General features: G+C 42.7%; 1 protein-coding gene across 6 annotated transcripts in view; it reads left to right on the top strand.

Annotated features, from left to right (window-relative positions):
- KLHDC3 (kelch domain containing 3) overlaps positions 1–22,343 on the top strand; it is a 78,015-nt gene extending 55,672 nt beyond the window's left edge. For all 6 annotated transcript variants that reach the window (XM_061625496.1, XM_061625500.1, XM_061625499.1 and 3 more), the window contains exons 9-11: positions 20,357–20,430; positions 20,663–20,741; positions 21,078–22,343. In XM_061625496.1, coding sequence (XP_061481480.1) covers positions 20,357–20,430; positions 20,663–20,741; positions 21,078–21,144 — 220 coding nt within the window. In that variant the 3' untranslated portion in view covers positions 21,145–22,343. The remainder of the gene's footprint in view (positions 1–20,356; positions 20,431–20,662; positions 20,742–21,077) is intronic.
- The last annotated feature ends 3,981 nt before the right edge of the window (positions 22,344–26,324 follow it).

The following is a 26,324-nucleotide window of genomic DNA, read 5'->3' as shown; positions in this document are numbered from 1 at the left end:
AAAGGAGAGAGACACTCAGATAGGTGCTGAGTGAATGGTTTGGGAGTGTCTGAGGCGCCGGGATTTCTGCCCCTTAGCAAGTGTAGATATGATCAGTCCCTTGGATGGGAGGTCCCTGCTAGCTCCCTATGTAAGAGGATATGAATATAAATTAAACGTTCTTTTAAGAGGAAATGTGTCCATTTGCAATGAGCGCCAATGTTAATACACCCTTTTTAAAAAACAATTGTGTCATAAATGTTGTGCTACAAGATGCATTGCTCGGTAGCCTGATTGGATTCATAAGGCTAAAAGTTTCAGAGGCTACGAATATCAGCTTTGTTAGATCACCAGGTTCAAGATGCACATAAAAACTGAGAATATCAGAAACTTGAGACCAAAAATGACAAACCGATTTTCCGTATCATTGCTCTAGGCTGGCTGTTTCCTTCCTCTATAGTATGCTGTACTATCCAAAGTTGAAGGCAGGATATCTGAGATGATGGACTGTGCTATTGATCTGACCCAGTAAGACTTATCTGATATGTTATTTAGACAGTCCCATTAACTCATGAGATTGGAAAAAAACAGAAGGTCATCAAGTCAAACACCTCTCTTTGAAGCTCAATCCTCCAAATATTGCTCCATATCTCTATCTGTCACTTTATCTCTCTTTGTCACACAGACACACACTCCAGATCACAGTGTCATCTGTGTCACAATCCATCCAGTCAAATTGTGTCAGTCCGTGATTATTTCCATAGTCTTACTGTACAGCAGGGGTGGCTAACCTGTGGCACTCCAGATGTTGTTGGACTCCAACTCCCATCAGCCCCAGCCAGCATTGCCAATAGTCAGGAATAATGGGAGTTGTAGTTCAGCAACATCAGGAGGGCTACATGTTAGTGTCCTCTGCTGTCTGCACGCTGTCACTCACTGAGAGTGATCTCTACTGTAGCACAATACTAATCAGATGAATGGAGTAGCCCCTCTACTTGGGGCTGTCTTTAATGATTTGGAAACTTCAGTTGAGTGTTGGGGCTCAGCAGTCAGATCATATGACACCTCTATTGTACCAGTTGCACTAGTTGCCAGTGCAGTTGCAGGCCCAATCTAAGTGCAAGAATTAACTCTTAAATCAAAGATGAGGAACCTCTTTCATTCCAAGGGCTGCATTTCTTCATAGGCAACCTTCCATAGACTGCATGCCAGTAGTGGGTGTGGCCAGAGGCAAAAGTGGGTGTGGCAATGGATGTGGCTCTTACCCTTCACACAGTAGGCTACATTCCATCCCTGCAAAAGTCAGTTTCTTCTACACACGCACCCCTCTCCGTCCTCCATCCAGGCAAGCAAGGAGTAATTTCACAGTTGATGGCCACATTCCAGCTAGGCAAAAGCACTTGAGGAGGACACAGAGCAGGGCTGGGAAGAGCCATGACCTGGAAGAGTCCCAAGGATCTGATAGAGAGGCCTGGAGAGCTGCATTTGGTCTCCAGGTCTCGGGTACCCCACCTCTGCTTTAAAGCCTTGAATGGTTTGGAATGAAGGACTTGAAGGAATACTTTCACCAATATCACCATGTCCACACTTATATTATCATCTGAAGCCCTACTCACATGCCCACCACCATTATACATGGTATGGAGAAAGTGGATAGAGAGGTTTTTCTTCCTCATAGAACCCGGGACCATCAAATGAAGCTGAAGGTTGGTAGATTCAGGACTGACAAAAGAAAGTACTACTTTACAAGCACATAGTTTTACTATGGATGACTTTAAAAGAAGATTAGACAGACTCATGTAGGGCTATAAGTGCTACAAGCCATAATGGCTAAGTTCTACCTCTACTGTTAGACGCTGTATGCCTCTGTGTACCAGTTGCTGGGAATCACAAGTAGGGAGAGTGCTGTTGCATTCAGGTTCTACTTGTGGGGTCCCATAGGTATTTTCTGTTCACCTCTTTACCCTGGCCTTTGACACTTGAGATGTATATTTTTAGGACCCACCCTATTCTTGTGGTTGTAATTATGTTGTATTTTAAATTGTTGTGATCTGCCCTGCAATAATGAAAATGTTGATGTAGGCCACTGTGGGAACAAAATGTTATATCAAATGGGCCTGAGGTCTGATCCAGTAGGTCTGTTCTTATGAGAACTAGTTTGGTGGGCTCAAAGGAGAGGGCTTTCCTGTCAGTGGTCTAACTTTTGGAATGCTTGCCAGTGAACATAACATAAGAACATAAGAAGAGCCTGCTGGATCAGGCCAGTGGCCCATCCAGTCCAGCATCCTGTTCTCACAGTGGCCAACCAGGTGCCTGGGGGAAGCCCACAAGCAGGACCCGAGTGCAAGAACACTCTCCCCTCCTGAGGCTTCCGGCAACTGGTTTTCAGAAGCATGCTGCCTCTGACTAGGGTGGCACAGCACAGCCATCACGGCTAGTAGCCATTGATAGCCCTGTCCTCCATGAATTTGTCTAATCTTCTTTTAAAGCCGTCCAAGCTGGTGGCCATTACTGCATCTTGTGGGAGCAAATTCCATAGTTTAACTATGCGCTGAGTAAAGAAGTACTTCCTTTTGTCTGTCCTGAATCTTCCAACATTCAGCTTCTTTGAATGTCCACGAGTTCTAGTATTATGAGAGAGGGAGAAGAACTTTTCTCTATCCACTTTCTCAATGCCATGCATAATTTTATACACTTCTATCATGTCTCCTCTGACCCGCCTTTTCTCTAAACTAAAAAGCCCCAAATGCTGCAACCTTTCCTCGTAAGGGAGTCGCTCCATCCCCTTGATCATTCTGGTTGCCCTCTTCTGAACCTTTTCCAACTCTAGAATATCCTTTTTGAGATGAGGCGACCAGAACTGTACACAGTATTCCAAATGTGGCCGCACCATAGATTTATACAACGGCATTATGATATCGGCTGTTTTATTTTCAATACCTTTCCTAATTATCCCTAGCATGGAATTTGCCTTTTTCACGGCTGCCGCACACTGGGTCGACATTTTCAACATGCTGTCCACTACAACCCCGAGGTCTCTCTCCTGGTTGGTCACCGCCAGTTCAGACCCCATGAGCGTATATGTGAAATTAAGATTTTTTGCTCCAGTATGCATAATTTTACACTTGTTTATATTGAATTGCATTTGCCACTTTCCAGTCCTCAGGCACAGAGGAGGACCAGAGGGACAAGTTACATATTTTAGTTAGCAGATCAGCAATTTCACATTTGAGTTCTTTGAGAACTCTCGGGTGGATGCCATCCAGGCCCGGTGATTTGTCAGTTTTTATATTGTCCATTAAGCTTAGAACTTCCTCTCTCGTTACCACTATTTGTCTCAGTTCCTCAGAATCCCTTCCTGCAAATGTTAGTTCAGGTTCAGGGATCTGCCCTATATCTTCCACTGTGAAGACAGATGCAAAGAATTCATTTAGCTTCTCTGCAATCTCCTTATCGTTCTTTAGTACACCTTTGACTCCCTTTTCATCCAAGGGTCCAATCGCCTCCCTAGATGGTCTCCTGCTTTGAATGTATTTATAGATTTTTTTGTTGTTGGTTTTTATGTTCTTAGCAATGTGCTCCTCAAATTCTTTTTTAGCATCCCTTATTGTCTTCTTGTATTTCTTTTGCCAGAGTTTGTGTTCTTTTTTATTTTCTTCATTCGGACAAGACTTCCATTTTCTGAAGGAAGACTTTTTGCCTCTAAGAGCTTCCTTGACTTTGCTCGTTAACCATGCTGGCATCTTCTTGGCCCTGGCGGTACCTTTTCTGATCTGCGGTATGCACTCCAGTTGAGCTTCTAATATAGTGTTTTTAAACAACTTCCAAGCATTTTCGAGTGATGTGACCCTCTGGACTTTGTTTTTCAGCTTTCTTTTTACCAATCCCCTCATTTTTGTGACGTTTCCTCTTTTGAAGTCAAATGTGACCGTGTTGGATTTTCTTGGCAATTGGCCATTTACATGTATGTTTAATTTAATAGCACTGTGGTCACTGCTCCCAGTCGGTTCAACAACACTTACATCTCGCACCAGGTCCTGGTCCCCACTGAGGATTAAGTCCAGGGTTGCCGTCCCTCTGGTCGGTTCCATGACCAACTGGTCTAGGGAATAGTCATTTAGAATATCTAGAAACTTTGCTTCTTTGTCATGACTGGAACACATATGCGGCCAGTCTATGTCCGGGTAGTTGAAGTCACCCATTACTACCACATTTCCTAGTTTGGATGCTTCCTCAATTTCATATCTCATCTCCAGGTCTCCCTGAGCATTTTGATCAGGGGGACGATAGATCGTTCACAGTATTAAGTCCCTCCTGGGGCATGGTATCACCACCCACAACGATTCTGTGGAGCAGTCTGCCTCTTTTGGGGTTTTGAGCTTGCTGGATTCAATGCCTTCTTTCACGTATAGAGCGACTCCGCCACCAATACGTCCTTCCCTGTCCTTCCGATATAGTTTATATCCAGGGATAACCGTATCCCACTGGTTTTCTCCATTCCACCAGGTCTCCGTTATGCTCACTATATCAATGCTCTCCTCTAAGACCAAGCACTCCAGTTCTCCCATCTTGGTTCGGAGGCTCCTAGCATTAGCGTACAGGCACTTGTAAGCAGTGTCTCTCTTCAAGTGTCTTTGGCACTTGTGGTTTGGCCTGTGGTAATTTTGCTCTTCTGAATTGATATCCTGTGCCCCTGCTCTCACAATGCCTACTTCTAGGCCTACCCCTTTTAAAATTTCATCATGGGGCTATGTTGCACCCCAGTACTGCAGCAAACATTTTAAAAGACCCTAAAAGTGACTTCTTTTGTATTGTATTCTCTTAAACAGTATTTTATCAAATGATTGAAATTATAAAATCGTTTTAGTTGTAATTATTTATTGGATCTTAGTGATTTTACCAGGCTGGATGTGTTTTTAGTGTTTATCTGTTCTTAGTTTTTAGTATTATGCTCTCTCTTTTGAAGTGTATTATTTACAGTGTATATTGATAGTTAGAAGCTGCCTTGCAGGGGGGAGGTTTAACCCTAAAAGACATCTTATAAATATTTTAATAATTATAGTTTATAAAGTCATTCCATCTGAAAATACTTTACTGTCTTCACATGGTTCTTCCCTAAACCCACCCTGGGAGTTAGGTCAATTAGGTTTAGTACAGAATTCACATAGAAGAGAAAAAGGGGGCTTCCAAAATCACTTTTACATTGCTGAACAAAATAGTGACAGTATTAATTTTTTTATTATAAATACCAGCATGTAGAAAAGAGAAGGATATATGCTACGTATACATATTTCACATTATAATCCCCTTATATCTAAATATAGAGAAATCATCAAATCACTGTAAACAGTGAATGTGATTGTGTATCATAATGGAATGTGTCATTCCAAAACGTTAGAAAAGTCACCTTTCCCCCCCAAAAATTATAGAATTAGTTTTTAATTGCAATAGTGAATGTTACTATGGGCATATTAAAACTATGGAATATCGTAACAGCTCCAAGAACCTTTTAGTACATCTTTTTCCCTTCATTGTCAGAATAGAAGTGGATTAGAAGAACCTATTTTTTGTCCTTATTTTGTGGGGCAATTTTCATTGCACATTATAGATTTCCACATCTTTTGCTAGTTTGATAGGACTGTGTTTATCATGGAGGGAGAAGATAAGAGGGGCAGAAGTGGGGGGCAGGGCGAGAGAGAGGGAGCTTGGTTCACTTCCTCTGAATAGCTATCGGGTATGCTCTGGAGCTGGCTGGCTTGATAAGACATTTTCCAGGAAGTTGTTGTAAATGAAGAGGTTCCTGCATCTTGTATTGTCCTGAAGGTGACAGGTCACCAGGAAATGGGGGTATGGGGGAGGGAGGAGATAAACTTTCAGCACAGGGCAAGGATTAGAGAGAACATTAGTGGAAGAACAACAGCCAGCTAGCCTCTGAATCCATTGGAAAAATGAAACAGGAGGGATCAAATAGGGAGAGCCAAATCTTATCAGTCTGTCGTTCAGACCCACAGGAGCCCTTCTCTCTCTGCTTTTGCATAGCCTATATTTTACATTCAGTTTGCAGTCTGCAGCTGAAGACAAACATAAGCTTTTAAAAGAGGTGAGGATGATACGCTTGCTATGCTATCCCCACTATTTCTTTTGTTGTGCCGCTCTTTCTGGTCAAATGTGTTTTGCAGGTTTTTAAGCAGTACAAAACCCACTTATTGAAGCTAATATGGGATAAATGTACACAGTGGGAAATGATTCCCACTTTCATATCATCTTCAACTCTATGGGGAGAAATTATCTCTTTTCATATTCAGAGTAACGTTTCAATAGTGTTTTCTGTTGGAGTAAAGAATACCGTCCAGTGAGCACAAGGAAATCTCCACAGTTCGTCTGCAAACCACAACTCAGTGTCCTTAGTCTGCTGCAGGATCCGTTAAATAAATCTCTCCCATTTCCAAAAGGATAGTTAATTTAGTCTGTTAAGCAAAAACAACAAAGAGTTTTGTGGCATCTGAATGACTAAAAGATTTATTGCAGCATAAGCTTTCATGGGCCAGAGTACTTCACGTGATGCATGGAATGTTACCCTGAGTTGGCAGGTAGACACACATGGGTGTAGAAAAAGAATGTTAGCAGTAAGGTCAAAGGAATATAAAATGCAGGAAACATAGACTGTGGTCATTACATTTAAAACTTAAGCATAAAATTAAGTACAGTGACCATTCATAAAGCAATGTTGATGATAACCACACCTTGACATCTGTATACTCTTGATTCAAACTTGTATACAAACTCCATAGTGTGTTCTAGCTGGAAGCTTAGACACAGCTGAGTTTCTAGTTAGATAACTTTCAAAACAGAGATCTTATCCTGGAGGAGCTGACTCTCTGCAGCACCTCTTGCGAACTGGAGAATGCACAGCTTCATACTAATAAAATAACAAATTTACCCTGACCATTTTCTAAAATTGACCTAATGTAAGCATTATATTTACTTCCTAAACAGCAAGATGAGTATGTATGATGTCTTGGGACCTAAGTTCCCAATTTCTAGTGTTCCACACCATATGTCATTCTAAACAATGCTTGCTAGGACTTCAGCAAAAGGCATGTGTAATGCAGACTTATTGCATGGTACTGATGGATGAAGACAGCTAAAAAAACTGTATTACTGTTTATTTGATCCTTCCGGAAGGAATTCTGAATGTGATTGAATGATCTTAAACTGTTTCCTGATTTCTAGAGGCCTAGGAATGTTGTACATATGTTTTTGTGTAGGATACGCAGTGGTGGCTGGCAAATTAATTTGATTTAAATTCAGAATAATTTAGTGGTCTTGCATTTACTGTCTAGAGAGTCCTGTGAGAGACATTACTGCCTTTTCTTAATGATACACTGTCCACCTAACTTCAGCTGAGCAAAATGTATAGGTGACTAGCCAGCACAAACTGATGCTCAGATCCAGCTCATGTGCCTGGCAGATAACAGAGTAGGTGCCCCAGGTTATCCCTTTATGGGAACTATTCACCCTGATGTCTGGCTGTGTTTTTTGGCAATCATGTTGGCCTTGAACTCTGATGTCGCTTAGCCCTTAAGACTTGTCTGTAATACAGTAAACATTGTTCTTTTCTCCCTCAGAAAGATAAGGAATGCATTAGAGTTTCCTGCCTTGTGGATGTGAAATAAGATTAGATTATCCTGGCTTTGAAACAGTAATGCTGTGGTGCTTGAAAGAGCTTTCTTATGAGCTCAGATGGACAGTGCTCCTCTACAACAGGTGCTATCCCTGCTACAGCTTATCCTAGAGGAAGTATATTTTTGTCCCTATGCATACTCTTCTCAAGTTAAGAATTAATAAAGCTAACTGTTGTTCCATTTTCCAGTGAAAAAGTGAGAATATCTCATTGACACATGTCTCTTATTTGACCTAAACCTGTTAGCTTGTTGATGAAACTGTAGTCTAAGTGGATTTTATATTAAAGTAAAATGTTGGTGTACACCCACCTTAACTCTCCTGTGCTAATGGGGTAGCTGTGGACCCTAGGAGCTGCTCAAGATATTTGTAAAAAAAAAGTCATAATAGTGATAATAGTAGTAAACCTGAACAAACGTTATACTCCATACACAACAATTATGGGTCAGTTGTCCTAGGGTGTTTCATCTCCCTCTATTGTCTTTCTCTTTTATTTTTATTTTTTTTTAAAATGTGTTTAACTTTGTAAACTATTGGGAGGTCAGTTTACCCATATTGAAGTGAATGAGAAAAAAACATCTTGTGGGACCTTAAAGATCTCCTGTGAGTTGACCCATGTTTGTTGGTTGCTAATATCAGTAGCTGGCAGCATAGGTTAAACAGTGAGATAAAGGGGTGCTAATGACTGGGGTGTGTGGTGTATGTAGCCATGTTTTAAGAACATAAGAAGAACCTGCCGGATCAGGCCAGTGGCCCATCTAGTCCAGCATCCTGTTCTCACAGTGGCCAACCAGGTGCCTGGGGGAAGCCCGCAAGCAGGACCCGAGTGCAAGAACACTCTCCCCTCCTGAGGCTTCCGGCAACTGGTTTTCAGAAGCATGCTGCCTCTGACTAGGGTGGCACAGCACAGCCATCATGGCTAGTAGCCATTGATAGCCCTGTCCTCCATGAATTTGTCTAATCTTCTTTTAAAGCCATCCAAGCTGGTGGCCATTACTGCATCTTGTGGGAGCAAGTTCCATAGTTTAACTATGCGCTGAGTAAAGAAGTACTTCCTTTTGTCTGTCCTGAATCTTCCAACATTCAGCTTCTTTGAATGTCCACAAGTTCTAGTATTATGAGAGAGGGAGAAGAACTTTTCTGTATCCACTTTCTCAATGCCATGCATAATTTTATACACTTCTATCATGTCTCCTCTGACCCGCCTTTTCTCTAAACTAAAAAGCCCCAAATGCTGCAACCTTTCCTCGTAAGGGAGTCGCTCCATCCCCTTGATCATTCTGGTTGCCCTCTTCTGAACCTTTTCCAACTCTAGAATATCCTTTTTGAGATGAGGCGACCAGAATTGTATACAGTATTCCAAATGCGGCCGCACCATAGATTTATACAACGGCATGATGATATTGGCTGTTTTATTTTCAATACCTTTCCTAATTATCGCTAGCATGGAATTTGCCTTTTTCACAGCTGCCGCACACTGGGTCGACATTTTCATCATGCTGTCGGCTACAACCCCGAGGTCTCTCTCCTGGTCGGTCACCGCCAGTTCAGACCCCATGAGCGTATATGTGAAATTAAGATTTTTTGCTCCAATATGCATAATTTTACACTTGTTTATATTGAATTGCATTTGCCATTTTTTCACCCATTCACTCAGTTTGGAGATGTCTTTTTGGAGCTCTTCACAATCCCTTTTTGTTTTAACAACCCTGAACAATTTAGTGTCGTCAGCAAACTTGGCCACTTCACTGCTCACTCCTAATTCTAGGTCATTAATGAACAAGTTGAAAAGTACAGGTCCCAATACCGATCCTTGAGGGACTCCACTTTCTACAGCCCTCCATTGGGAGAACTGTCCGTTTATTCCTACTCTCTGCTTTCTGCTTCTTAACCAATTCCTTATCCACAAGAGGACCTCTCCTCTTATTCCATGACTGCTAAGCTTCCTTAGAAGTCTTTGGTGAGGTACCTTGTCAAACGCTTTTTGAAAGTCTAAGTACACTATGTCCACTGGATCACCTCTATCTATATGCTTGTTGACACTCTCAAAGAATTCTAATAGGTTACTGAGACAGGACTTTCCCTTGCAGAAGCCATGCTGGCTCTGCTTCAGCAAGGCTTGTTCTTCTATGTGCTTAGTTAATCTAGCTTTAATAATACTTTCTACCAGTTTTCCAGGGACATGCTAACTGGCCTGTAATTTCCAGGATCCCCTCTGGATCCCTTTTTGAATATTGGCGTTACATTTGCCACTTTCCAGTCAAACATCAAAATAAGTCTTGAAAACAATTCACCTGTTTCATAGTTTAAAAAGACAACAGGAAAAGGTGCATCTTGGCAGTGTTAAGGTGGTGAACATTACTGATTTTGAGCAGGAATGGGCTGCTTAATTATTTATATTTCATTACATTTGTGGAAAAAATGGAAATTGACTGCCTTCCAGTTGATCCCGACTTATGGCTACCCTATGAATAGGGTTTTCATGGTAAGCGGTATTCAGAGGGGATTTACCATTGCCTCCCTCTGAGGCTAGTCCTCCCCAGCTAGCTAAAGCCTGCTCAGCTTTCCACAGCTGCACAAGCCAGCCCCTCCTTTGTCTGCAACTGCCATCTGGGGGGAAACTGGGCTCCTTGGGACTATGCAGCTTGCCCACGGCTGCACAGATGGCAGGGCACGTAACCCCTGGGCCACTCACTGTGGGGTGATCTTTAGCTGGCCCTTGACACCCAGGAGACACGAGCGGGGATTTGAACTCACAGACTCTGGACTCCCAGCCAGGCTTTCCTCCCCAGTGTGCTATACCAGCTATTTGTAGGCACTCTAAAAGTGCTGACAGAGACTTACATTGACTAACTATCAAGGCAGAAAACAGATCTCCTAAATCTGAGTCCACGCATCTTTTCTGTTGTGAAGTAGTTTTGAGAGGATGCAGCTTGAAGCAAATAAGTGGTGCGCTGGAGGAGGATGCTTAACCCTTCCACTTGTTTTGTCCCCATCAAGCGTCTCGGGTTCCAAAGCAATCCCAGATGTCTTGTGGCATGCCGGGTGCTGGAAATCTCAACATGGTAGTGAATGAATTTATTTTTCTCTCAGTCATCATGTTGCAGTTCAAAATCCAACATAAGAAACATGAACTCTCGGGTCATTCATTCTTACTGTAGCGCCAAGAACAAACGCCTCTGGGGTTAGGCAGCAAAAAGGTAGGGAATGTTCTAGAAGAGGGCCCCATCTCCCACTTTTTAACCCATCCTGCCAGGCATGGGGCAACTCACAGGAGGATTTTTCTAGCCATGCAACAAGGTGCAGATGCTTCATAAGGGAAAATATGACAAGGACAATGATCTTTGCTAGTCCCATGCACTTCATCTTCCCTATCTGGATTTGAACCCGAAAGACCTGGCAAAAGTGTGTATACATGGAGGGCAAGTTGTAAGCAAGCACAATGGGAGACATTGCACAACATCATTACGGTTGACAGGGCATGTCTGTTAAGGCCTTAGCGTTAGCTTCTAATTTCTTGTCTTTGTGGATCTTGAACCAACTGTAGTCTCGAACTGGCAGGTTTTTTTTTATCATATTTGTATGGTCTTGATCTGTATTGCTCCTACATCTAATACCTTCTCCCACTTCTCCTGTGTTGTACCTTTCATTCATTTAGCTAATAGTTCTTGATTGAATGGTAGCAGGACCTGGTTCTTTTAAGACTGATTCCTATGGGTCCTGAAGAACATAAAACATGAATCCTCTAACTTTATTGGATTTACCTGAATATATCTATTAAGCAGTATATAAATGGGAGCTAAAAGACCTACTGGTTGCTGAAGAAGCCAAAGTAGTAATGAATTGGACACCAGAGTGCTGTTTTATATTTAAAAGATGTCAAAAAGACAGGGAATTAAAGAGTAAAAATGAATAGCATGCTGTTTATCTTGTGAAAAGCCACTAGCGACATTCTCAAGGCTCTATACTAGACCCCGTGTTGAATGGAATAATTATCTAGAAACCATAGGCCAAGGATAACCAGCTTCTGTATTCACTCAGGGCCTCTTTATTCGCTACACAGTGGTGCAGGGGCTAGAAGCATATTTCACTGCATAAACTGACCCCCTCACAAGAGGTCAGGTGCCATAACAAAGTTGAAACTAGAAAGGATGGTGGATTGCTTATGATGTTGATTGTATTACTTTTAAAAAATTAATTCTGTTCTTCAGTATTGTATCGGAAGCCACCCTGAACAGTAATTGTGGAAAGGTGGGCTAAAAATACTTTAAATAAGTAGAATAAAAATGAATGGCACTAAGGGTTTTACAAGTTAGAAAGCATGCATGCTCAGGCACATCCATTTTTAAAAATCGAAAAAGAGATGTAACGTTGAAGCATGGACACTTACTGTCTCTCACCCACATATACACAACTTGAAAACATTCCTTTTCCTAAATGAAAGTGTGGAATACATTTTTTTTTTTTTTTACCATGCCTTGATTGAAAAAGTGCGGGCCAAATGCTGTCAGTTGGCCATCCTGGCTGTAGACAGTAAGGTAAGTACCATCTGTTACCAATAACTAAAAGGGATTTTGGAGCCAACATGATGAATGAAAAATTCAAAAGCAGATGAAATTTAATGTAGTTGCAGTCAGTTATATATACTATTGAGGAACGTTTGAATTACTCTACAGCACTCTAACCTAGAAATAACTTGAGAAGGATGTTAGGTTGGGGAAAGCTGAGTTAATGCCACTGTTCTCAATATGCTTCCATTGTGTCAAAAGCAAACTCTTCAAGACCACGTATGAAAAACCATAACGGAAGGTCAGATATTCTGATTATTATGAATGGTTTCATATTTTGGTTCCATACTTAATATTTTTTTTTAGTTGACAGGTTGAGGGGAAGCAGACATGCCAAGTGATAGCATGTAGAAAATTCTATAAAGAGATAAAGATTGGTTATTTCACTGGAGCCAAGGAGAAAAGATATATTAATTAATAAATGTCAGGACATCAGATTGTTGGAAGTTTAGATGCCAGAGAAAAATGTGAGTCAATGGCGGGATATTCAGAGTTGCAAGTGGGACCTGCAACAAAATGTGGTGGTGTGTAGTGCTCCTGCTCAGGATTCTAGCCAGCCATGCCTTCCTCCTCCCAAAAGTCAATGTTCTGTGGTCACTGAGCATGTTCAGTTCTCATTGGCTGTTTTGAGAGGAAGGAGCTTCCCCCCCCCCTTCGGGCTTTCTTTTCAAAAAGATTTGTTGTACAAGTACAAAACTTAAGAGTTTCTCTACGAGCTAGAGGGAGCCCCAGCTGACAAAGCGTCAAGGCCCCAGCTGACAAAGCGTCAAAGCCCCAGCTGACAAAGCATCAAGGCGAGTTCAGCAGCAGAGCGAGTTCAGCAGCAGGGCGAGGAGGCCAGGGCCCCCCACTCTGCCCGTCTGTTCCCTGACCTCAACTAAACCGCAGTCTCCAACCCATTGACGTAATAAACCTTAAACAAAACTATGCAGGTAAGAAGCCAGCAGGGGTGTGGAGGCTTTCCAGTGTTTTGCACCGCCTGCAGCATGCACGACTATCTGCCTGTTGGACAGAAGTCGTGGGTGTGCTCTCGGTGCAATGAGCTCCTGGCTTTCCGGGAACGACTTCATTTCCTTGAGGCCAAGGTGGCGGACCTGGAAAAGCTGAGAGAGGCAGAGAGGTGTGTGGAGGAGGCCTTCAGGGACGTTATAGCTGTGTCCCACTCCAACGATGATAGCTCTCCTGCTATCATAGAGAACGATGGTCTCGGGGAAGGAGAGCATCCAGCTGAGGAAGAGGGAAACGATCCCTTAGAAGGGACCCATTCCTTGGGGGATGAGCAGCTATCCTCTCGTGCCGAGGATATATCTCCAGGGGGTGGAGGGATCCTTGTAGTGGGTGATTCGATCATTAGGAACATAGACAGTGGGGTGTGTGATGGGCGTGTAGACCGCAAGGTGTTTTGCCTGCCTGGTGCGAAGGTTGCGGATATCGCCCGTCGTTTAGATAGTTTGGTAGACAGTGCTGGGAAGGAGTCAGTGGTCGTGGTGCACGTTGGCACCAACGACATGGGGAAATGCAGCCGTGAGGTCCTGGAAGCAAAATTTAGGTTGCTAGGTAGGATGCTGAAAGCCAGGACCTCCAAGGTGGCTTTCTCTGAAATGCTACCGGTTCCACGCGCAGGACCAGCCAGACAGGCCCAGCTTCGCAGTCTCAATGCGTGGATGAGACGATGGTGTCGGGTGGAAGGGTTTGGATTTGTTAGGCACTGGGGAACTTTTTGGGACAAGCCGGGCCTATACAAAAGGGATGGGCTCCACTTGAACCAGAATGGAACCAGACTGCTGGCACTTAAAATTAAAAAGGTGGCAGAGCAGCTTTTAAACTGACTGAGGGGGGAAACCCGACAGGAGCTGAGAAAGGTCCAGTTCGGAATAAACCTCCCCCCTGGGATAAAAACCAAAGAAATGATGAAATTTTAAAAGGGGTAGGCCTAGAAGTAGGCATTGTGAGAGCAGGGGCACAGGATATAAATTCAGAAGAGCAAAATTACCACAGGCCTAACCACAAGTGCCAAAGACACTTGAAGAGAGACACTGCTTACAAGTGCCTGTACGCTAATGCTAGGAGCCTGCAAACCAAGATGGGAGAACTGGAGTGCTTGGACTTAGAGGAGAGCATTGATATATTGAGCATAACGGAGACCTGGTGGAATGGAGAAAACCAGTGGGATACGGTTATCCCTGGATATAAACTATATCGGAAGGACAGGGAAGGACGTATTGGTGGCGGAGTCGCTCTATACGTGAAAGAAGGCATTGAATCCAGTAAGCTCGAAACCCCAAAAGAGGCAGACTCCTCCACAGAATCGTTGTGGGTGGTGATACCATGCCCCAGGAGGGACTTAATACTGGGAACGATCTATCGTCCCCCTGATCAAAATGCTCAGGGAGACCTGGAGATGAGATATGAAATTGAGGAAGCATCCAAACTAGGAAATGTGGTAGTAATGGGTGACTTCAACTACCCGGACATAGACTGGCTGCATATGTGTTCCAGTCATGACAAAGAAGCAAAGTTTCTAGATATTCTAAATGACTATTCCCTAGACCAGTTGGTCATGGAACCGACCAGAGGGACGGCAACCCTGGACTTAATCCTCAGTGGGGACCGGGACCTGGTGCAAGATGTAAGTGTTGTTGAACCGATTGGGAGCAGTGACCACAGTGCTATTAAATTAAACATACATGTAACTGGCCAATTGCCAAGAAAATCCAACACGGTCACATTTGACTTCAAAAGAGGAAACTTCACAAAAATGAGGGGATTGGTAAAAAGAAAGCTGAAAAACAAAGTCCAGAGGGTCACATCACTCGAAAATGCTTGGAAGTTGTTTAAAAACACTATATTAGAAGCTCAACTGGAGTGCATACCGCAGACCAGAAAAGGTACCGCCAGGGCCAAGAAGATGCCAGCATGGTTAACGAGCAAAGTCAAGGAAGCTCTTAGAGGCAAAAAGTCTTCCTTCAAAAAATGGAAGTCTTGTCCAAATGAAGAAAATAAAAAAGAACACAAACTCTGGCAAAAGAAATGCAAGAAGACAATAAGGGATGCTAAAAAAGAATTTGAGGAGCACATTGCTAAGAACATAAAAACCAACAACAAAAAATTCTATAAATACATTCAAAGCAGGAGACCATCTAGGGAGACAATTGGACCCTTGGATGATAAGGGAGTCAAAGGTGTACTAAAGAACGATAAGGAGATTGCAGAGAAGCTAAATGAATTCTTTGCATCTGTCTTCACAGTGGAAGATATAGGGCAGATCCCTGAACCTGAACTAACATTTGCAGGAAGGGATTCTGAGGAACTGAGACAAATAGTGGTAACGAGAGAGGAAGTTCTAAGCTTAATGGACAATATAAAAACTGACAAATCACCGGGCCTGGATGGCATCCACCCGAGAGTTCTCAAAGAACTCAAATGTGAAATTGCTGATCTGCTAACTAAAATATGTAACTTGTCCCTTGGGTCCTCCTCCATGCCTGAGGACTGGAAAGTGGCAAATGTAACGCCAATCTTCAAAAAGGGATCCAGAGGGGATCCCGGAAATTACAGGCCAGTTAGCTTAACTTCTGTCCCTGGAAAACTGGTAGAAAGTATTATTAAAGCTAGATTAACTAAGCACATAGAAGAACAAGACTTGCTGAAGCAGAGCCAGCATGGCTTCTGCAAGGGAAAGTCCTGTCTCAGTAACCTATTAGAATTCTTTGAGAGTGTCAACAAGCATATAGATAGAGGTGATCCAGTGGACATAGTGTACTTAGACTTTCAAAAAGCGTTTGACAAGGTACCTCACCAAAGGCTTCTGCGGAAGCTTAGCAGTCATGGAATAAGAGGAGAGGTCCTCTTGTGGATAAGGAATTGGTTAAGAAGCAGAAAACAGAGAGTAGGAATAAACGGACAGTTCTCCCAATGGAGGGCTGTAGAAAGTGGAGTCCCTCAAGGATCGGTATTGGGACCTGTACTTTTCAACTTGTTCATTAATGACCTAGAATTAGGAGTGAGCAGTGAAGTGGCCAAGTTTGCTGACGACACTAAATTGTTCAGGGTTGTTAAAACAAAAAGGGATTGCGAAGAGCTCCAAAAAGACCTCTCCAAACTGAGTGAATGGGCAGAAAAATGGCAAATGCAATTCAATATAAACAAGTGTAAAATTATGCATATTGGAGCAAAAAATCTTAATTTCACATATATGCTCATGGGGTCTGAACTGGCGGTGACTGACCAGGAGAGAGACCTCGGGGTTGTAGTGGACAGCACGATGAAAATGTCGACCCAGTGTGCGGCAGCTGTGAAAAAGGCAAATTCCATGCTAGGGATAATTAGGAAAGGTATTGAAAATAAAACAGCCGATATCATAATGCCATTGTATAAATCTATGGTGCGGCCGCATTTGGAATACTGTGTACAGTTCTGGTCGCCTCATCTCAAAAAGGATATTCTAGAGTTGGAAAAGGTTCAGAAGAGGGCAACCAGAATGATCAAGGGGATGGAGCGACTCCCTTACGAGGAAAGGTTGCAGCATTTGGGGCTTTTTAGTTTAGAGAAAAGGCGGGTCAGAGGAGACACGATAGAAGTGTATAAAATTATGCATGGCATTGAGAAAGTGGATAGAGAAAAGTTCTTCTCCCTCTCTCATAATACTAGAACTCGTGGACATTCAAAGAAGCTGAATGTTGGAAGATTCAGGACAGACAAAAGGAAGTACTTCTTTACTCAGCGCATAGTTAAACTATGGAATTTGCTCCCACAAGATGCAGTAATGGCCACCAGCTTGGACGGCTTTAAAAGAAGATTAGACAAATTCATGGAGGACAGGGCTATCAATGGCTACTAGCTGTGATGGCTGTGCTGTGCCACCCTAGTCAGAGGCAGCATGCTTCTGAAAACCAGTTGCCGGAAGCCTCAGGAGGGGAGAGTGTTCTTGCACTCGGGTCCTGCTTGCGGGCTTCCCCCAGGCACCTGGTTGGCCACTGTGAGAACAGGATGCTGGACTAGATGGGCCACTGGCCTGATCCAGCAGGCTCTTCTTATGTTCTTATGTACGCTTGCTGATGCCTCCCTCTTGTGCTTGGATGGTGGCATTTAAGAATCCACTCTTGGAAAATGAGTTTGCTATTAGTACATAGAATTTATTTATTTATTTATATACCGCCCCATAGCCGAAGCTCTCTGGGCGGTTTACAGTAACTAAAGGTAAAGGTGTCCCCGCACTTGTAGCGTGAGTCGTTTCTGACTCTTAGGGTAACGTCTTGCGACGTTTACTAGGCAGACCGTATATATGGGGTAGGATTGCCAGTTCCTTCCCCGGCCTTTCTTTACCCCCCAGTATATGCCGGGTACTCATTTTACCGACAATGGATAGATGGAAGGCTGAGTGGACCTCGACCCCTTTTACCGGAGATTCGACTTCCTCCTTCCGTTGGAATCGAATTCCAGCCGTGAGCAGAGCTTCGGCTGTGTTACTGCTGCTTACTGCTCTGCACCACGGAGGGTCTAAAAACATTAAAAACAAATATACAAATCTAAAACACATCTTTTAAAAACAATTTAAAACACAATTTAAAAAATTTAAAACAATTTAAAACTTATAATGTTATGAGGAAGATAAAACCTATTTTTCTCCAAGTATTAGCGATTTGGGTGAGATGTTCACAAAGCAGTTGTTCACACAATCCTTAAATGCCAATGATGTACCTGTGGGCTGATGAACCATAGTTATTATCCGCTCTGTTTCTATGCCCTGATCTTACGGTCCCTCCAGACAACCTATTTATTGAGTACTGCCCTGGGCAACCTTTGGGAGGAAGGGCAGAATGTAAATTTAATACTAATTCAATAAATAAACATTCATCCGGATTTGCTTGCAAAAGTTTATGTGGAGGTTAGATTATGTCCAGTCTTCATTGAGCGTTCATTTTGTTGTGGGGAGGTTATACAACAATGAGCATTCATGCTACGTTCATTCTGATTTGCTTGCAGGGACATCTTCCTGTTAATCATTCATTCATTCCACACTTCTCAATGCATTTCCCTGTCACTTTCCTAACTGCCAAAAGTCTGTTTCTTTTTTTAAATTGGATTTTTCGTGCTAAGGTGACAGAGCGCTATAATCCACTTTAATTGCCCAAACCTTAATTTCCCAGGATGCATTTGAATCCCTTCCACAAAATACTGATAGTCTGGAGGCACCCTTAATGTAAGGCACCAAGGATAAAGGCTGGCTAAGTTTTTTTAAAAAAATTGTATGAAATCTGTTTCTCTCTCAGTTGCTTAACTATCAAGCTATTTAAGAAGCAGCCTTCCACAGTCCCTTTATCTGTTATTAGGCTTGATTTGGTGGTGTTTTTTACTTTTTTCCTTAACAAGAAGGAACCCTTTCAACTCCAGGGAAGAACTCAGACGTCACCGATGTTGTGAAGTGATTGAATGCCCAGCCTAAATCTGATTCCCTTCCCCCACTCCCAAGTTGGCTGCCTCCTTGGGGTCTCTGTGACCTTCTGTGATAATGAAATTTCCAGATGGTGCCAGAACATCCTGCTCTGGCTGTTGTAAGGGCAGCACAAGGAGCCTTGTTTGTTTGCTAGGGAAGAAGAGAGGCTGGAGAAAATGAAGCAACCAGGCAGATGCTTGTACAAACAGATCAGGCTCATATACCAAAGTATCCTTTTTCCTACATGCTCAGGTTTCTCCTTTCTTAAGCCACGGCTGATAACTCTGCTACATCTCCTTGCCCTTGCTTATCCTGGCATTACTTTCTGTCCACTTAGAAACCTAGCATCTAGCATGCAGAGATTCCCCACCACCACAATTACTTATGGTACTAGCCAAATTACTTCAGGCAAAGCTTTTGCCTTGATGGTGAGACTCCGAACAGCAATTTTGGTAGGAGAACAGAGAAAGTCAAGTGTGTCTTTGAATAGAGCCTCATATAGGTTAGGTGGGAGTTGCAATGCTAATATAGAGTAGCATTCAGTGGAGAGCTTGTAGAGACAGCCGACTATAGCATGGACATTGTATGGACAGAGTCTAGTATTGTTTTTTTCCATTTTGATAGAAATGCATGTTTCAGATACATATCACAGACTGAATGCTAATGCAGGAACAACAAAGTAGGAAAGGGAAGACTTAGCTGCAAAGAGACTCCATATTGACACATCTGCTATGGAATCCTTTTTTCTCTGCAGAAGCTTCTGGGGGATGTTCTACCATATACAGTGAGTTCATGTGGAGTACTAGCCAGACCTCTTAGGTCTCACCATCACCCTATGGGAACCTACAGTATACCCTCAAATATATTCAGCACTATAGCTGCACGTTGGTACTGACTGGCTTTCAGGGAATCTTGTCTAACATTGAGGACTCCCAATTAACTGTTTAATACCTTGCAATGCTTTTGCAAGCCTAACTATATTTTTCTTTCCTAGTGTAGAAGGCAGAAAACCCCAATGGCTACTCACCCCAAGAGAGAAGGGGTGGGTGGTCTCTCCCCAGTCTCAAATATGATTATGAGCCTAATCCATTCATTAAGAAAAAAATGTAATTGAGGATCTCTATGCTTTCCGGCATCCCTTCCCTGATTATGACAGTTCCTTATGGCCCAGAGGAAGAAAGAACAAAAGAAAATCCTCCTTTGCCCCAGCAGCTATAATCAAGGCACCAGAAAGAGACTTGTGCAATATCCTTCATTAACATTTGGTAAAAAAATAAATCCCGTGACTCTTTGTTTTACCTTGATAGACAGGGATGCATAGCAAGAAAGCAAGAACTGGGCCTTCTAGCTTGAATGTTTCAGGAACAGCTGACAGGTACCCGAACTCTGAGGAAGTAATGGATATGTCTGAGGCAAAGGAAATAAAGGAATAGATGACAGCATTAGACATAAGTCAAGGCAGCACTCCTTGACAGTAAAGGGAACAGGAACTGAAAAAGGATTGGCGAGGCTGGCAACAAAGAGCAGAGGTTATTAAAGGGAGCCCATTGCTAGCAGCTGCACTTTGTTAGGTGACTTTGAATTCAGGGAAGCCCTGTGGAATAGTTCAAAACTTGTGAGGAATCTGAAACGCGGCCTTAATTTTGAAGTGGATTGCAGTGATTGATGGGGTTCTCTTTGCTTTCCACAGCCCATCCCCAGAGGAAGGCATGGGTGACGAATTTGACCTGATGGATCACTCGGACCTGTACATCTTAGACTTCAGTATGTGAACATTTCCTCATCATGTCATCCTTCAGTAACTGCTTCCTCCAGGTTGAATGTCCTGGTGTATTTAAAAAAAAGCCTGGTCAAGGTATCTGCGACAGCAGTACTGTCCTCTTGTCCCAGTGTAAAAGCAATCCATTGCAGTTAATTTGGCTTACCTTTTACTGCTTCTCATGGGCTTCTTCCAAGAAGGGCAGTTTTATTGTCATTATTGCTTCTCTTTCTTCAGGTCCCAGTTTAAAAACGCTATGTAAACTGGCAGTGATCCAGTACAACCTGGACCAGTCCTGCCTCCCTCACGACATCAGGTAAGTAATTATCCACATGCAAGGATGTTCAGTTATTAATATCTCTAATCACTGTGCTCTGTACTACATAAGAAGTTGCCTTACAGCAGGGTACATTATTTGTCCGTGTAGCCCCATATTGTCTACTCTGACTGGCAGCAGGTCTTCATCAGAGGTCTTTCCCATTACCTGCTAAACTGGAGATGCCAGGAATTGAACCTAGGACTTTCTGTGCATAAAGCACATGGTGTGCCATTGATCTGCCCTTTTTCAGGGTTCCCATTTCATGTTTAGTAGCTGGAAAAATTTGGGTGTTTTATCGTACCTGTGTTTATTTCTAGTCCCCTGTCTTTGCAGATGGGAGCTTGCAGCAATGACAACAAACAGCAACATCAGCCGACCAATCTTCTCCTCCCATGGATAATCTGGTCTTCTGCTCGCCCTCCCAGCTGCCTTTGACCCACTGCCTTGCAGACATCATCTGCCGTCTCCCTCACTGCATGAATGTTTAGCCTATTCAGGAAAGAGACATAGCTTCACCACGTAAGGGACTTCTTTGCTGCCCAACACCAGGAGGGCTCTACTTGTCCATCCTGTTGCCACACGTATCCTGCTGTAACCTTGTCAAGACCTCTCCTTAAAGGCAGCACACATACAGAGTTGGATGGTGCGCTCTACAGAGAAGCGATGTGGGTGTGGTTTTGCTCTTGCTGCTGGAAGCTACAGCTTAACATCCATCTATTGATGTAATACAACTTGAGTTAATAGGAACAAAACAAACTCAAATCTCAGGACTAACTGGTGCAAGGCCAACATATGCTTCACATAAATATAGGATCAAAGGCAAACAAAGCAAAGACTCATGGAAGCCCAACTTCTCTACATCCCCAGCCATTTTGAGTGCCTGGCCCTCACCGTTAACTACCTTAAGCCATTTCCTCTGCTCAGCTGTGAATGCAGAAGAGCATTCCTGGTCTTACAAATTTTGGAATTTGACTGGGTTTGCCCTCTCCATTGGGCATCCAGAAGAACTCCATATATATAACAAGCACTCGCTGTCTTTATAGTAGTGTGGACTTCTGTGAGGTCAGAGCCTTTGTTGGAAGAGGAGAGGGATAATGATGACTCTGCGCAGCTAGGCGAGAAGTGGCCATCCAGCATCTCATAAGACTGAGTAGAACAGAGACTTTTCTGTGGTGGGAGGGGGTCAATGCAAGACCTGAAATGTTGCTGCCCAGTTTCATGTGTGCAAGCAGCAGCAGCAGCTCTGAATTTATAAATACTGGGGGGAAGCTAAACTGCTTAGTGTGTCAGTGTTTTGCGTGGCTGGAGGGTGAGTGATGGACCCATGCAAGGACTTGGGGGTATAGGGCCAGGAGATCACAAACTGAGTCTGAAATCTGAGAACCAGTGTCATGCGCTCAGAAGCCACCAGTTCAAATCTTTCTGTAGCCATGGATTTGCTGGGTGGCTGTAAGCAAGCCACTTACTCTCAGCTTCAGCCCCGCTCTGTCAGAAATACAGGAGTAATACTTTCCTGCCTTACAGAGATGTTGTAAGTATAAGTGAAGTGTTCTGAATATTCTAAAGTGCTATATAAATGCTCCCTATTATTTATTATTACATTGGGTTTCATTGTTACTCTTATTAAACAAGGCTTTCAGCCAGCCAAGATAATTCACGTGCCTTAAATTTGCCCGAGTCAAATGTTGCATCGACCTATTCTACCCAGTATTAAAATTATGCAGTTTGGGGTGGGAAGGTGAGAAGCTTATGATTTTTGCTTTCTTTTTACTTTATCAACCAAATACATTGCCCATTTTGTTTTCTTTTGCATCTATGAAAGCTGGATGCTCACTTCTTTAAAACTGATAGCTTGGCATCCAAAAATTTTAACAGGACCTCCCCCCCCCCCAGACTGGAAAAAGCATCTGGAGGTGGGGGATACATGCAGTTGCTTTTACTCTGAACTTAATTTCATACACTGCATGATCAGCCTAGCATTGTGTTCTGAGGGGTTATCTGTGATGGATGAAAGCAACTGGCAGTACTAAAAAGGGGTGTATTTAAGTGTTCATAACTATGTTGTGAAGTGTGTGTTTGTGTGTGTGTGTGTGTGTGTGTTGTGAACCCATTAACAAGGACTGCAAGGACAGCAGAGGGACAAATGACCAAAAAAAATTGCAACCGAGGGGTTCGGGCGCAGACATGTTCCTCTTACTTTCTAATCATGACATGTAAGGCTGCTTCACTTGTTCTGCTTGCCTCCTTTTGTTTTCTCTGCCACCTTGGTTTTATTCTCGGATGGACTTTAACCAAATAACTGCAGAATATTGGCCTCCCAACTTTTTACTGTTTTTGTTTTCTGAATCAGTTCTTGTCTACCTCACACAATTCCTGAACAACATTACCCATTAATTATTTCTCATTCTAGAAGGAAGCCTGATCTACAGTATGCAGATATAATTGCATTGGCATACTAGGCACCCTGACATGCTTAACTACCTTGTCTGGGCAAGAAGATCAGACCTAGTTACTTCCGAGGCAGACTCGTGCTCTAATCCAAAGATCATACCCTTGAGTTAAAATAGCACAAATTAGTCACTGGCAAGAGTTCAGTTTGTGCTATAGAGAACAAACTAAATGTTCAATTTCAGTACCACAGAATCCTTATCTATGATCCCCCACAACTATGATGTACAGTCTTTAGTCATGATGTACCTTGCTTGTAAAACCAGTTCTTAACAACCAACAGGCAGGCTTCATCCTTGTCTCAAAGATTAACAGTTATTTCGTTGGTTTGAAAATGGAAGCTAGAGTTTAAACAGAGTAAAATGCTTTTGTGTCAAAACACTGGCTACCTTTTACAACTCAATGTCATACTTCCTCTCTGTGTCAATATGAGCACAATTTTGATTCGAATAATTATTTCTTAAACGGAGGCAATAGGACTTTCACCATGATACCCAGTTGCATGCAAATTTAATGCTACTTTCTAGTGAAGGTGATGCTTTTGGACAAACTCCTATTTTTTCAAAGAAAAGATAGGATTTTAGTTGAATGACTCTTTTACAAAAGAAAAGCTTGACTATGCATCTTATTTTGTGATTTGTGGTTTCAATCTCATGTTCTGTTGTTACAGCCGTATCTACAGCCGTATTAGGTTTAAATGGTTTGCAGTCATTCCCTCTTTGAAGAGAGCGCTGGGAACTGTAGTTTAGAGAAGGATAAGTTGAGATCTCTTAGAATGCTCAGCAGCTCCATCAAACTACAATTTCTTTGGAGAAAGCCATAGCAAGTAAAATTGTACAAAAATGAAACGGTTGTGGGGGAAATACATATAGCCAATCTGTAACCTTCTGTTCTCCCCTGGGGGAGGGCCCAAGAGCCAGATATTGAGGGATGTAGCCACTGTTAGTCTTAGTGTTGACCCACTGGAAAGAATAGGCATGACTGATTTACTTCCATTAATTTAAATTGGTCTACCCTGAGTATAACTGAGTTGAAGACAACCCTTTGAGTTTTTTTAGTTTAGGAAAAAAGGCAAGTAATACTGGGAAAAACAGAAGGGAGTAGAAAAAGAGGAAGGCCAAATAAGAAATGGATTGATTCAATAAAGGAAGCCACAGACCTGAACTTAGAAGATCTGACCAGGGTGGTTCATGACAGATGCTGTTGGAGGTCGCTGATTCATAGGGTCGCCATAAGTCGTAATCAACTTGAAGGCACATAACAACAACAAGATAGAGGTGTGCAAAATTATGCACAATGTGGAGAAAGTGGATAGGGAGAAGTTTTTTTCCTCTCATAACCTGAAGCTGAAAGGTGGGAGATTGAGGGCAAACAAAAAAGTAGTACTTCACATAGCTCATAGAATTTGCTACACCTGCTTAGATGGCTTTAAAAGGGGATTAGACAAATTCATGGAGGATAAACCTACTAATGGCTATAAGTCAGGATGGCTGTATACTGCCTCCAGGATCAGAAGCAACATGCCTCTCGGAATTCCAGTCATTGGGAAACAGAAGTATGAAAGGGCTGTTGTGCTCATGTCTGCTTGTGAGCTTTTCAGATGCATCTGTTGGCTTGTGGGAAATGGGATGCTGGACTAAAACAGGTCTGATCCAGCAGGGCTTTTCTTATGTCCTTAATCTGTTCTCTGTTGTATATCTTGCTGCTGACAAAGGCAGACTGTTTCTTTCTTCCACTGTACAAGAGAAGGGGTGGTGGCGGCAGCAGTCGATCACTCCCAGAAGGAGTGATGGGAGCTCATATCTATCCCTCGCTCCCCCACCTGTCTTGGCCACTGATGCCTTTTTCAAGTGGTCAGTGCAAGTGGGGGCAGCTCAGGTAGGGGATTAGTTGTCTGTAGTCTTTCATTAAGAGAACAATGTTAATTACTCCCCAGCTTTCTAAATTTAGATGATGCAGATTACCAAAATTTGTGAGGTCTCTCTGTCACACCATAAATTTCTGCTGCAGAACCTACATCTAGTCCATAACCATTTTATACTGTTTTTTTAAACAGATACCAGCCACCTTTTTAAAAAGAACCAACAGCCCAAACACCTCTCCAAGGCAATGTAAAAACAAATACAATCATCCTACAATTGAATACTGCAAAACACAGCTTCATAAAACCACAACAAGAATAATCAGCATCAGAGTTTTAAAAGCAGCCCACCAGTTCACAGCCAGGAATCTGCCTCAAACATTTGTACATATCTGCAGTTTTGAAGATACACAAAAAGAGTGCTGCTGAATCATACCAAAGACCTATCTTATCCTACCATTCAGTTCCCACAGTGACCAACCAGACTAGTAGCCATTGATAGTTTAACCTCAGTGTGGTTTGAGAGAGACATTGCTTCCCAAGATGTGGACAACACACATTTTCTCTGCCATTCTCAGCTCTGCTCGAGGTTTTGGAGATTTTAGAAATAATACAAAAATCAGCAAAAAACCCTTACCGGAGGCAAAGTGGGGTGCGCATAAATACCATGAGCAACCATTCCTCTTTTCAGTCCACCTTCAACAACAACAATCTCCTGCCTCCAGTCTTAGAGGCAGGCAGATACTTGCAGAAAAATCCTAAATTTATGAAACTGGTGGAACTTATGCTGCCTTAAGTTACCCTTATTCCAAACTCTGTTAAGGAGTAGGGCTACTCCCAGCTGAGCCGACCTGAGCATGGCAGAGGGAAAACAAGTCTTTAAAATAGAGTTTGACTTACACCACACTTTTCCCCAGGTAAATTCCACACGGTTGCCAGATCATGTGACAGAGCTGAAAGAGGTTCGGTTGTTATGTGCCTCCAAGTCGATTACGACTTATGGCAACCCTATGAATCAGCAATTTCCAGTAGCATCTGTTATAAACCACCCTGTTCAGATCTTGTAAATTCAGGTCTGTGGCTTCCTTTATGGAATCAATCCATCTCTTGTTTGGCCTTCCTCTTTTTCTGCTCCCTTCTGTTTTTCCCAGCATTATTATTTATTTATTTATTTCATTTTTAAACCGCCCATAGTGAATAGCTCTCTGGGCGGTGAACAAAACAAGATTAAAATACAATATTACAATAAAATTACAATAAAATCAGCAACA

This window comes from Rhineura floridana, chromosome 4, assembly GCF_030035675.1.
Source record: "Rhineura floridana isolate rRhiFlo1 chromosome 4, rRhiFlo1.hap2, whole genome shotgun sequence".
NCBI classification, from domain to species: domain Eukaryota; kingdom Metazoa; phylum Chordata; class Lepidosauria; order Squamata; family Rhineuridae; genus Rhineura; species Rhineura floridana.
This window is presented reverse-complemented; position numbering and strand designations above follow the sequence as displayed.